Source organism: Ictalurus punctatus, chromosome 3, assembly GCF_001660625.3.
Source record: "Ictalurus punctatus breed USDA103 chromosome 3, Coco_2.0, whole genome shotgun sequence".
Lineage (NCBI taxonomy): Eukaryota > Metazoa > Chordata > Actinopteri > Siluriformes > Ictaluridae > Ictalurus > Ictalurus punctatus.
The window spans coordinates 13089885-13102005 of NC_030418.2; the positions used below are offsets into that span (position 1 = coordinate 13089885).

At 39.1% G+C, this 12121-nt stretch overlaps 1 protein-coding gene and 1 long non-coding RNA gene across 5 annotated transcripts in view; one reads left to right on the forward strand and one right to left on the reverse strand.

Annotated features, from left to right (window-relative positions):
* Positions 1 to 4668: 4668 nt before the first annotated feature.
* On the reverse strand, positions 4669 to 9953 carry LOC124627712 (uncharacterized). Its single transcript, XR_006982211.2, has 5 exons — positions 9460 to 9953; positions 8904 to 9296; positions 8597 to 8782; positions 6839 to 7005; positions 4669 to 6202 (listed from the first exon to the last, which is right to left on the reverse strand). It is a non-coding gene; the product is annotated as an uncharacterized LOC124627712 (long non-coding RNA).
* Positions 9954 to 9983: 30 nt separating this feature from the next.
* srbd1 (S1 RNA binding domain 1) overlaps positions 9984 to 12121 on the forward strand; it is a 147679-nt gene continuing 145541 nt past the window's right edge. Inside the window, exons 1-4 of one of the 4 annotated variants that reach the window (XR_008396273.1) lie at positions 9984 to 10503; positions 10791 to 10862; positions 10971 to 11298; positions 11879 to 12115. Coding sequence is in view for 3 of the 4 variants with exons in the window: in XM_047154300.2 (XP_047010256.1) it covers positions 10466 to 10503; positions 10791 to 10862; positions 10971 to 11298; positions 11879 to 12115 (675 nt within the window). In the remaining variant the exon portion in view is untranslated. Of the gene's footprint in view, positions 10863 to 10970; positions 11299 to 11878; positions 12116 to 12121 lie in introns of all 4 variants that reach the window. The other 3 variants (XM_017464863.3, XM_047154300.2, XM_017464862.3) reach the window with 3 other exon arrangements.

Here is a 12121-nt window from a genome sequence, read left to right on the forward strand (position 1 = left end):
ACCAATTTTGAAAAAATGCATAGCAAAATCAAGCATTTTTCGCTGCAACAACCACACACAAAAAAAAATACTCTGCAAAATCCTGTACTTGTGAATCAGCTACATGATACAATATATCCACCTTGCCATGGACAATACCAAAAAATGATGAGCCATTGCACTGGTAACAGAATTGACATTTTCAGAGATACTGTGTCATTTGTCAACAATAATTCTTAGTTATTTTAAAAACGTATCAAAATCTATACAAAATCTACCAGCAAACATATTTACTCACAATTTCAAATAGTATGATTTCCATCCTAAATTTTTAAATTACTGGTAGGAATAATGATAAAGCATGAAGATGATAAAAATGTGACGGGACATGGCTGGGCATAGGGTGGACAAAGCCATGACATAGTGCACTACAATACACCATATTTTAAACACGAGGAAACACTTTTAAGCCATAACATTAAAACTATCTTTCTAATATTGTGTAGGTCCCCCTTGTGCCATCTAAACAGCTCTGATCTGTCTAGACATGGACTCTACAAGACTGCTGAAGGTGTGCTGTGGTATCTGGCACCAAGATGTTAGAAGCAGATCCTCTAAATCCTGTAATTTGCGAGCTGGGGCCTCCATGGATCGGACTTGTTAGTCCAGCACACCCAACAGATGCTCAATCGGTTGGAGATCTGCGGAATTTGGAGGCCAAGTCAACACCTTGAAATCTTTGTTCCTCAAGTCTTTCCTGAATAATTTTTGCTGTCTGGCAGGGCGCATTATTCTTCTGAAAGAGGCCACTGCCTTTAGGGAATACTGTTTCCATGAAGGAGTGTACTTTGTCTGCAACAATGTTTAGGTAGGTGGTACGTGTCAAAGTAACATCCACATGAATGCCAGGACCTAAGGTTTCCCAGCAGAACACTGCCCAGAGCATCACACTTCCTCCGCCATCTTGCCTTTTTCCCATAGTGCATCCTGGTGCCATCTCTTCCCCAGGTAAGCGACACACACGCACCCGGCCGCCCACATGATGTAAAAGAATCAAACCAGACCACCTGATTCCATGGGTCCTCCATTATGACAGGGTGGACACTTTCACTAGAATTTCACTACAAGCAAATATGGAGAATTTTGGTGTAATTGTGTTAATGCCTTTTTGCAATCCATCAACATTTGGCTTTTGCTGAAGAGAACTGATCAGTGACAAAAGGAAAGTTATTAGCTCACTGTGGCAATATTCTGCACTATTGAACTCTTTAACTGCCAACATTATCAGTGCCAACGCCGGGTTGTTGTGCCCCTTGCATCCACTTCCACTGCAGGACATATGTGTGGGCTTCTCTTGAGTCCTCTTCTCTCCACCCTGTCTCCACAGATACCTCACTGTGCTACAGTGTTTTGTGTCCTGGATAACACTAGAATGTGTGGGCAGGTTTTGTCCTCATTCACAAAAAGAACCTGTGTGTCCACTGATCATTTCTGATTTAGGGTAATCGGAGCATCAATAATCTAATTGTCATTTAATAATGTCGTCATAGGGCAGAATGCTGCTGGAGTGTAAAACTTTTAATTAATGTTTACCCTTTACCACAAGCTCTCTTTTTACCATTACAGGTGCATGGCAGACATATAACACCTCATAAATTCCTCCTTCTCCAAAAGTTTTCCTAAAGTGTATCAAAGCATAATTTAAAGACGTATAATCCCACTCTTTTTGCTGAAATCTCTGTATCATTGTCAAACAATTTTCTAATAATTACATTTTTGTAATCAAGTGACATTTCCCTATTATTTTTTGGACGTACTTTATTGGGAGAGTTTAATCAATGCAATCAGTTTGCCATCACTATTCCCCTCTCAAGTTTATGTTCTGGATGCAAAGTTTAACAAAATACATTTGAGGCATAATTGTGTATCCACTAATTGTTCTCTCTGGAAGTGACACAAAGAAATTACATAACCCCCACCTACTCCCTTCGCCTCTCTTGTTCAGTGTACAGGCTATTATCAGGAAGAGGCCAAATATAGGTGACATACAGTGCAAGGTTATGTTCTATCACTATCTAAACAGATATACAGCAGTAACAGGGAGGATATGTGCAAACAATAAAAACACCAGTGATTACTTAAAATAACGTAGGAATGATAAAATAGCCAGCATCATTTTGAGTCCGTGAGAAAATAGTTATCACTCCGTATCCTTTTCTGAGCAGTTGCCCAGAAATTCAGACACTTTAAAACAAATAATTTGGGATGGATATCACATTACCATGTTTTCAGAACCCAGAGGTTAGTATTATTTCTTATTTACTATTATTATTAAGAACAAATCAAGAATTACATGATTGAGGTTTCTCCGTCAGGCTTTATTAATTAACTAGCAGCATAAGATAAAGCCACATGTTACAGACAAATATGTTACTAGATTAGTTAAAAGCCTGGAGAACTAAAAGCCTTACAGTAAATTAACCTTTTTAAAATTATTATTGTTTTAATTTATAATTGCTTCTTAGGGACTTAGCAACTGGCAAATGTTCTATAAATGATATAAATAAATGCTGAACTTCAATACTCAGTCTTATTCAATGTTAACATTTATATTTGTTCATTTGGCTTATGCTTTGTAATCTAAAGTATTTTACAAATGAGACATGCAATAACTTAACAGAGGGTCAAAGGCATTGCTCAAGCAATGACAGTCTGTGATTTGAGCTAAGAACCTTCCAATCATTAGCCCAAAGTCTTTACCACTTGGCCAGTACTGTTTAATAATCAAAGCAGCATATGACGCAACATTACAAGCCAGAACAGCCTTATTAACATATTTGGTATCTGGGGTTATTTAGTTGTGTAAATGGAATAGAGTTAGTGTTTGTCTGACTGTATGTTACAAACAGGTAAATATGAAGTACTTATTTGTATTCTGACCTACTTCAGGGTCTGAAAAGCCCAGAGCAAAGCAAAGTGCCCAGACCAGACACAAAATATATGCTACAAAACACTAACAAAATGTACTATTTCTCAAAATTGACATTTTATGCAAATAGTTACTCTGACATAATTCCAGATAAATGCAAAGCATTTTAGATTTTAGGCATTTTTTGTGTCTTAGTGGAAATAGTTCCTTTGGTTTAAGATCCTAGTGATTTTGTTCAATTGAACAGCAATCCTTCTTTCAACATATGGATTTGCTGCTCTTTGCTTGCTTTATGTCAAAGAACTGCTTGCTTAATGATTTTGGGAGCATTTATTATTTAGTCTCTGACTTTTTACACCATCTGCTGGCAGGTCATGAATAATGCGTGTCAGTCATAAACTTAATTTCCTCAGTTTAGCTTAGTGGCTGGCTGATATGATTTGGTTGAAATAAATCTCTTTGTCAAAAGGTTAGCTCCTATTTGGACGGTATTTCTATTATTTTTATTTTTCAAAATACAACGTGTATATTTGTTTGCCAGTCAGTATATCTGGAGTCATGTGTGAAACAATACATTTTTAATTTGCATACTTCCTGAAACTTGTCTCTGAAACCATATCCAAACACATTTTCAGAGCATTTGTTATCCAAGGTTCAAGTCCTGGATTTATCAATGTGGGAAATCTCTTTGGGATGAGTCATTCATATTGCAACCTCTTCAGAACTATTGGAACATTAAGGCTAATGCATTTTTTTTTTTGCTGTAGACTAAAAGCATTTGGGTTTGAGATCAAACAGGGAATATGAGAAGAGAGTTTAGAATTTCAGCTTTTATTTCCTGGTATTTATATGTAGATGTGTTAAACGACATAGTACTTATCACATTTTGTATCAGACCACCCAGTTTGTAGGAGAGCAAAAATATTGGAACATGTGATTGACAGGTGTTTTTTGTTAGCCAGGTGTGCCCTGTTCGATTGATTGTTTAAACAATAAATAGTTGTTTTAAACAATAAACAGTTCATGTTCAGTTTCATATGTGCAGACCTCATTTGTTGTTAAAATGGATAAGCCAACATAAAGATCAGAGAGCTGTCTTTGGGAGAAAACCAAGCCATTTTGAAGCTGAGAAAAGAGATAAAATCGATCAGAGGTATTGCAGAAACATTGGCATAGCCAATACAACAATTTGGAAAGTCCTGAAAAAGAAAGAAACCACTGTTGTACTGAGCGACAGATACTGAATGGTTTGACCAAGGAAAACAACAGATGAGAAACTTTGAATAGAATCTTTTTGAGAGCTGTGAAGAAAAATCCAAAACAGGCAGGGGTGAAGATATCACAAGCCACTGTTCAAAAGAAGACTTTTGCAGCAGAAATATAGAGGTCATACCACAAGATGCAAACCACTCATCTGCAATAAGAATCAAAAGGCCAGATTGGAATTCACAAAGAAATACCAAGATTAACCTCTACTAAAGGAAAGGCCAAAGTGTGGAGAAAGAAAGGACCTGCTCATGATCCAAAACATACAAACTCATCTGTGAAACATGGTGGAGGTAGTGTCATGGCTTGGGCTTGCATGGCTGCTTCTGGAACAGGCTCACTAATCTTTACAGTGCATCCGGAAAGTATTCAAAGCGCTTCACTTTTTCCACATTTTGTTATGTTACAGCCTTATTCCAAAATGGATTAAATTCATTATTTTCCTCAAAATTCTATAAACAATACCCCATAATGACAACGTGAAAGAAGTTTGTTGGAAATCTTTGCAAATTTATTAAAAATAAAAAACAAAAAAGCACATGTACATAAGTATTCACAGCCTTTGCTCAATACTTTGTTGAAGCACCTTTGGCACCAATAACAGCCTCAAGTCTTTTTGAGTATGATGCTACAAGCTTGGCAAACCTATTTTTGGGCAGTTTCTCCCATTCTTCTTTGCACAAAAAATTGTCTTTCCATTCAGCATCATCAAATTACATCAAACAACTCTCTCCCACCAGTCCTTACTTCCTACTCTCATCCAGTACCTCAGTGTTTGTCACGGTCACATGAATGAAATGTTACCGAGTGAAAGTACAGAGGAGGCCTGTTGCTGGAGAATTTGTGTCCGCCGTCATGTATTTGCATGTATAGCATGACAAATAATTAACTGCACTTGAAATTTTCACAAGATTAAAAATGAAACACCTAAAACTGTATATGGTACCATAACGAAGATGAACTGTATGTTGTTGCGTGAAATTCTGGAGGGAACATCAGACGGCGTGGCGTGGGGATGTAATGACGTGTGCCGTTAATCAATCTATGTTCTATAACATGTAAAACAGGATCATGAAAGGAGTATTCTAAAAGCAACTCATGTAAACACCTTAATCACAATATTGTCTTATTCAGAATAGGGTCAATAATTAGATTATTCCTGTCCATGTAAACATGCGACAAAAATAGGAATACTCCACGTCTTAATTCGATTCGTGTTTAGTTTGAGTATGACTTTAAGATTTCTGATTAAGGTAATCAGAAATCACTGTTTACATGGTAGTTTCTTAATCAGTGTACTGTCTTCCCAGATATCAAAGTCTGTCTGGCCCACTTGTGGGCCAAATACCTGCTTTAGTTCTGGCCCAGTATATGCCTGGGTCCCCGGCCCAAAACTGGCCCACACATTGAAAACCGACACATACAATTTCCTCTGGCCCAGACACTGAAAAGTGACTTATATTGTTTTATGTGGCCTGGGTCTGGCCCAGACACTGCAAGACAGATCTAGCTGAGAGTCGGCTTGGTTCCCAGGCCAGATGTGGCCTAGAAACTGCTAAATGTACTTAATTTTAGCAGGGAAACACAAATTCAACCATTTAATAAGATTAAGGGCTTTTATTAAACATTAACAAATACACGACAATATGAACATTTATTAACAAAAACTTTTGAACAGGACGATCGGTGTAAATTGTTATTTTGTTTAAAGATCTTGTTTTTTTTTTCCATTTAGTACTGCCCTTCTGAAGCTAAATAAGATACTTACATGTCTCCCAGAAGACAAAATAACAATTGACACTGATCATCCTGTACAAAAGTTTACACCCCCCTGGCTCTTAATGTTTCATGTTGCTTTCTTGCGCAGCAGTGAATGTTTGCACCTTATGTAATAGTTGTGTACGAGTCCCTCAGTTGCCCTCAGTGTGAAAAGATGGATCTCGACATCATATAGTCACCGTTGGAAAGGGGTCAAATATGCAGAAGATGCTAGAAAAGCAAAGAATGTGCAGGACCTGGAGGATTTTTCTGAAGAACAGAGGGCAGTTTAACTAACAAGGGACTCATGAACAACTCTCACAAAACATAAAAAACAGTCATTGATCATCCAGGTAACGACACACATTATGAAGAATCAAGGGTATGTAAACTTTTAAGCGGGGTAAGTTTTATAAATTCAGCTATTTAAACCTCCCCCCCACACAAATTCAACCACTTAAAAACAGCAAGGACTTTTATAAACAATTAAAAAGAGACTATAATATGAACATTTTAACAAATTAACAACAACAAAAAAACACACCACAGTTAAAACACTCTAAATACCTTCCTTTTGCAAAAGTCAACATCACACTACTTTAATTCTGTCTGATTTATATCGGGCAAAATTCGAGCTCTAACTAACTGAAATTAATGGTTATTTTAAACTTCTAATCAAAGTTTGCGCTTCTAAAATCAATGACAGCTTTAATTTTATTAATTGTGGAAAGACCATGGATTAAGTGGGGTAATCCATGGCTAGGTGTGCATTAAATGATTTGAACGAGTGGTTCTTTTCCTCCACACCATGCATTAAAATCGTTTAATGCACACCTAACCGTGGATTACCCCTTACATATCATCTGAGAGAGACAGCTAATTCTGTATGTAAACAGATATACTTACTAATCACAACCTCTCCGAGTTGAAGAGTGGCCAGTGAAGTATTTCCACTGACTCCCCTCCAATTGAGGTTCTTTGCCAGGGAGTTGGCAATCACCCTCTTCAATATGCGGCAGATGCAGTCGCGCACATCCGCCCCATCGATAAGCGCCAACCAGTTTACCTGAAAACTATTTTTTTAAAAGAATAATATAATATAAAATAATATAAATAAATAAAAAATAAATAATAAGCATATATTGCCTCGTCAACTGCTTCTCACTACTCCTGCAGTTAACCTGCCCTGTGTGTTTTCCATGTTTTCCTCCTCTACCAACGATTAGGTCAGGGGTCGGGAACCTATGGCTCGCGAGCCAGATGTGGCTCTTTTGATGGCTGCATCTGGCTCGCAGACAAATCTTTAATAAAAAAAAAAAAAACATTAAAAATATAAAACAGTCTCATGTATTTCAATCCATTCATTTCCTACCGCTCATGTTCATGGTTGCGGGTGGCTGGAGCCAATCACAGCTGTCCTCCGGGACAACACCAAATTTTTATTGGATAATGCGTAACATACACGGGTCGTTGTGAGGTCAGGAAGTAAACTTCCCTCCTTTTAATCAAGTAATCAGCTAGCTAATTGCAGAAACACTTTTATCGAAGAAGATAGCTAAAAGAAAAAAAGATGAGGAGTATCGTACTTTTCAGAAGGAATGGACAGAGGAATTCGCCTTTGTGGAGAGAGCAGGTTCTGCAGTGTGTCTAATATGCAATGATAAAATTGCATCGATGAAACGGTCAAATATAAAGCGGCACTTTGACACACGCCATACTACATAGCGGGCTTCACATCTAATCTCCTGCAGTCATTCAAAGCGCGCTTTGGAGAATTTCGTGAGCGCACTCGTCTTTTTAAGTTCATCACCCATCCACACGAGTGTGTAGTGGACAGCGCCGACCTGAGTTACATCCCCGGTGTCTCCGTCAGAGATTTTGAGCTACAAGCTGCTGACCTGAAGGCCTCAGACATGAGACATAAGTTCAAGTCACTGGATGAAGATTTGGAAAGACTTGCACGACAGCAAGCAGAGTTGGCGAGCAAACACAAGTGGGGAGAAATGAAAAAACTTCAACCCGCAGACCAGCTGATTGTCAAAACTTGGAACGCGCTTCCCGTCACATACCACACACTGCAGCGTGTGAGTATTGCTGTACTGACAATGTTTGGCTCTACGTATGCATGTGAGCAGTCTTTCTCACATCTAAAGAACATTAAGACCAACCTATGATCATGTTTAATGGATGGAAGTCTCAACGCCTGCATGAAGCTTAACCTCACCACGTATCAACCAGACTACAAAGCCATCAGCAAAACCATGCAGCACCAGAAGTCGCATTAATGGTAAGAAGTACTTTATTCATCATTGGTTAGCAACAGCATAAAAACGTTATTAAAAAGAATTCAGAGACTTATTGTACTTTAAAAGTGTTGGTCTTACATAAAATGCACACAATTACTTGTATTTAGTTTTAAACATATTGTATGGCTCTCACGGAATTACATTTTAAAATATGAGGCGTTCAAGGCTCTCTCAGCCAAAAAGGTTCCCGACCCCTGGATTAGGTCATAACTGTTCCCTCATATCAAAGTGGTGTTGAATCTTGTGCTTTGAGTATGAGTGTGTCATTTTGAAAAAAAAAAAAAAATAGAGAAACATTTTCAGTAGCTGTGTAATTGTGCAAGCAATTATTACCAAAAAAAAGAAAAAAAATTCTCACCAGTTTTTGCTTGTAATCTGGGCTCTGTTGCATCCTTTGCTCCAGACTACACAGTTCAGGAAGGTCTTGCAGGGGCAGTAAACCTTCCTCAATATCCAAAGGCTGGACCTCCTGTAGTTGAAGCAATCTCAGTGGTTTGTTGATCCAGCACCATCATTAATTTATTCAGCACCTCCCTCAGAATGGCTATGATAAAGAAGTTAACAATATTTAACACTACAAAACTATACAACTCCATCCTTAGTCTTATTCCTAACCTACACAAATTCCAGTAAGATGGCTGAGTGGAAATCACAGTTGGCCCTACCTGGTTCTGATGATTCCTGGGGGCTCATCGTAAAGTCTGACAGCCAGGCAGCGCTACAAGAGAACACTGTGTTAAGGGAAGTGAGGAAAAATGTTCTACAAAATTAATACCTATAAAAGAAAGTCAATCAGAAAGCAGAAGAATACATTCACATGGCATATCGTCCATCGGCTGCCAGTTCTGCAGCATCTCTGTGAAGGAGCCGTGTGCTGCTGGTGGTCGTGCTGCTGGTAAAGTGGTGGTGAACAGGGGTGAAAGTGGCGTTTGGGGTGAGTGTGGGGAGCTTAACACTGGGGGCAGGTGGAAGAATGTGTTTGGGTGGTGTGGCACACATCCTCTGAGTCGCACAAACAAGGCTCCTGATCTCCAGGGGGGCCAATCTGGACACTCCTCCTAATAAAAAATGTAATTGATCAGAACTAAATGTACACATAAAATATTGACTATATTGCCAAATTCTACAATGTTTTATGAAAAATACAACTTTAAATACGGCCTCAAAGCATCAAGAAATAATAATAGTGATTTGCTGAACAACTATCCATATGTTTTACACCTTGGTAATCTTTGCCCAAACACTTCCACATCTGACTGGAGGTCTGACCAGGTCCTGCCCTCTTTATAGCTGTCTGTAAAATACAGATGCATTTAAACATTATTCTGCCCCTTCAAGATCACTCAATGAGAAAACATTTTTGTATGTTACTAGACTAAGGTTAAGAATTGCACAAACGCCTTAAGAAATAGTGTTGAGCCGAACAACGGGTCTGTTAACATACCAAGTGAGCATGCTGCAAGCTGTGTGGGTTTTCTGACTGAACATATTAAATTAGCATTAGATCCATGTTCCAGAAAGTTCTAACAAACATTCAGGGAAAAAAAAAAAAGACAAAGGGAACAAAAAGTAAAATAAAAAGTAGTAAAAGAGGAAAGGGAAGGAATAAACGAAGAGTGTGTGCCTTAGTTGTAGAGCAATAATAATAATAAAAAAAAACTTTATAAAAGTGTCGAGCTGTGAGAATCAGCATTTGTCACCGCAATGCCAAACGCTCTGAATCTCCCGACTCTGCTGTTATCCGAAGAACAACTGAGAGAATGCCATTGTCTGAACCCAGAAATGCCATGTTTCCACACGTAAAGGCTGAAGAAAAAGAAGAAAAAGAAAAAGAAGAAGAAGAAACTCCTTCCGGGGTTCCGTTCTGGGCTAGTTTCAAGCCTTTTGTGTTGTTTTTGAGATGGAAATGTGCTAGACTGCATGTCCAGTGATAGTATGCTGTCGACTCTTAATTGCCAACTACAGACATACTCTACTGTAGCCTATAGCAGGAGCATGACAGCTTCTTGACTTAATTTTGTTTTAAGATATGTCGTTATTAATGTCGTCCTGCATCTAAATAATCTATAGTTACGTGTTTCTGCACGAGAATAGCAACAACAACCACTTAGTTTAATAATTTAGTGATCAACACTCCATACCAGTAGGTGCCGGCAACGCAAAGAAAAAGAGGAAGACGACGAAGAAGGAGCCCAGCACATACTACCGCACTAAACAGTACATAAGTATGCTACCTGTTGCTGAAAAATATGAATCTCAGAATTGGTTAGCAGTTTTTCCAGATTACAGTGACAGTGTGACAATTCAGTCAGAGTTGTACAGAGATATACAGTAGTAGTAGCACTGGTGTACTATTTACACATGATATTTAGTACAGTAGTATGCGCGCATTCTAGTGCATATGCTAACTAGCTATAGTGGCTCAAGCGCTAAATTTGAACTGTGTGGTAGCCTACTATCTAGACCACTAGGCAGAGCTGGTTAGTTGGCCTTTTATCTGTCAGTATATGTGTGCTGTCATACTGGCCGTTGAAGAAATTTCTTCATTTCAGTACGAGGATGCTGCGAGCTCGGAGAGCAGTAACGGCAAAAGTGTATAAGGAACCGACTACAGACGATGACCCGTAAGTACATTCACTTCAAACCTTTTAGTATGGAATTTGGACTGTTAGAAAAGCAGCCACTTCTAGGTAAACAAATTGTAACATTAAAAACATGTCAATGTACTGTAGCATAGACAGCCCGGTGAGTGAGGAGGAACCAGAGGAATGGCTGCCAGAGGAGAAGACCAGAGGAAGAGGGAGGAGGAAGAAAGGAGAACCAACTGACATGAAACCGGTCACTAAACGAGCAGCCAAACCTAAAGAGTCGAAACCTAAAGAGTCGAAACCCAGAGAGCCCAAACCTAAAGAGCCCAAACCAAAGGCTGAGAGAAAGCATAGAGCACCAAGGGTCCTTAAAGTAAAGAATGATGTCGATAAAGAGAAAGGAGAAGACAACAACAACAATGCAGATTTTCATCAGGATGAATCACTGCCACAAGTACGGGTTAAGGAAGAGGTAAGGCTGTGTGTGTTCTGTTGGTGTTTTGTGTGCTATAAAACGTTCACACCATCCGAGTAATTTGACATGCTTGAGCAATGTAACATGAAACATTTGGCTTGTATGGCATGATGTTGTTTTTGGACTACTGTGTAAGCAACATTCATTCATCATTAATCTTTAGTAGCTGCTTTATCCTGGTCAGACGGGACACACCCTGAATGTCCCATGAATGTCCCATGAATGCCAGTTCATTGCAGGACACCATGCACACACTCATGCCAATTGGCAGTTTAGAGTAGTTGATCCACTTACTGCCATGGTTTTGGGAGGTGAGAGGACACCGGAGGAAACCCACACAGACATGGGGACCCTGGAGCTGTGAAGTGGCAACCATGCAGTGGCATTTTGGGGAAAAAAGCTATTTTATCTATCAATAAAGCTGTGATACTGATATTAAGAATGAAGCCCCATCTAAGAGTCAGTTGGCATTCAGGCATGAAATCTGACCATGAACTTTTTTTTTTTTTTAACAAACTTCTCTCAGTGTTTTCCTAATGTCAGAAATGTCCCCACTGCTAATTGATGTGTCTCTCAGAGGCAGTCTATCAGCATGGACACCGTGTTCAGTACTGCTGTTATTGCACATGAAGAGCCATCATCCAGTACACAGCTCCCTGTGGTGAAAAAGGAAGAGCCTGAGGATGACTTTAACTTCGATGAGCCAGTGCAGAAAAAGCGGAAGACCACAAGTGCGCCTCAGGGCAAACCAGTCAACATAAAGTCTGCTAATACTTTACGAGATGAACTGCAGATGAACTGGGACCCCGTTCAGGTGAGA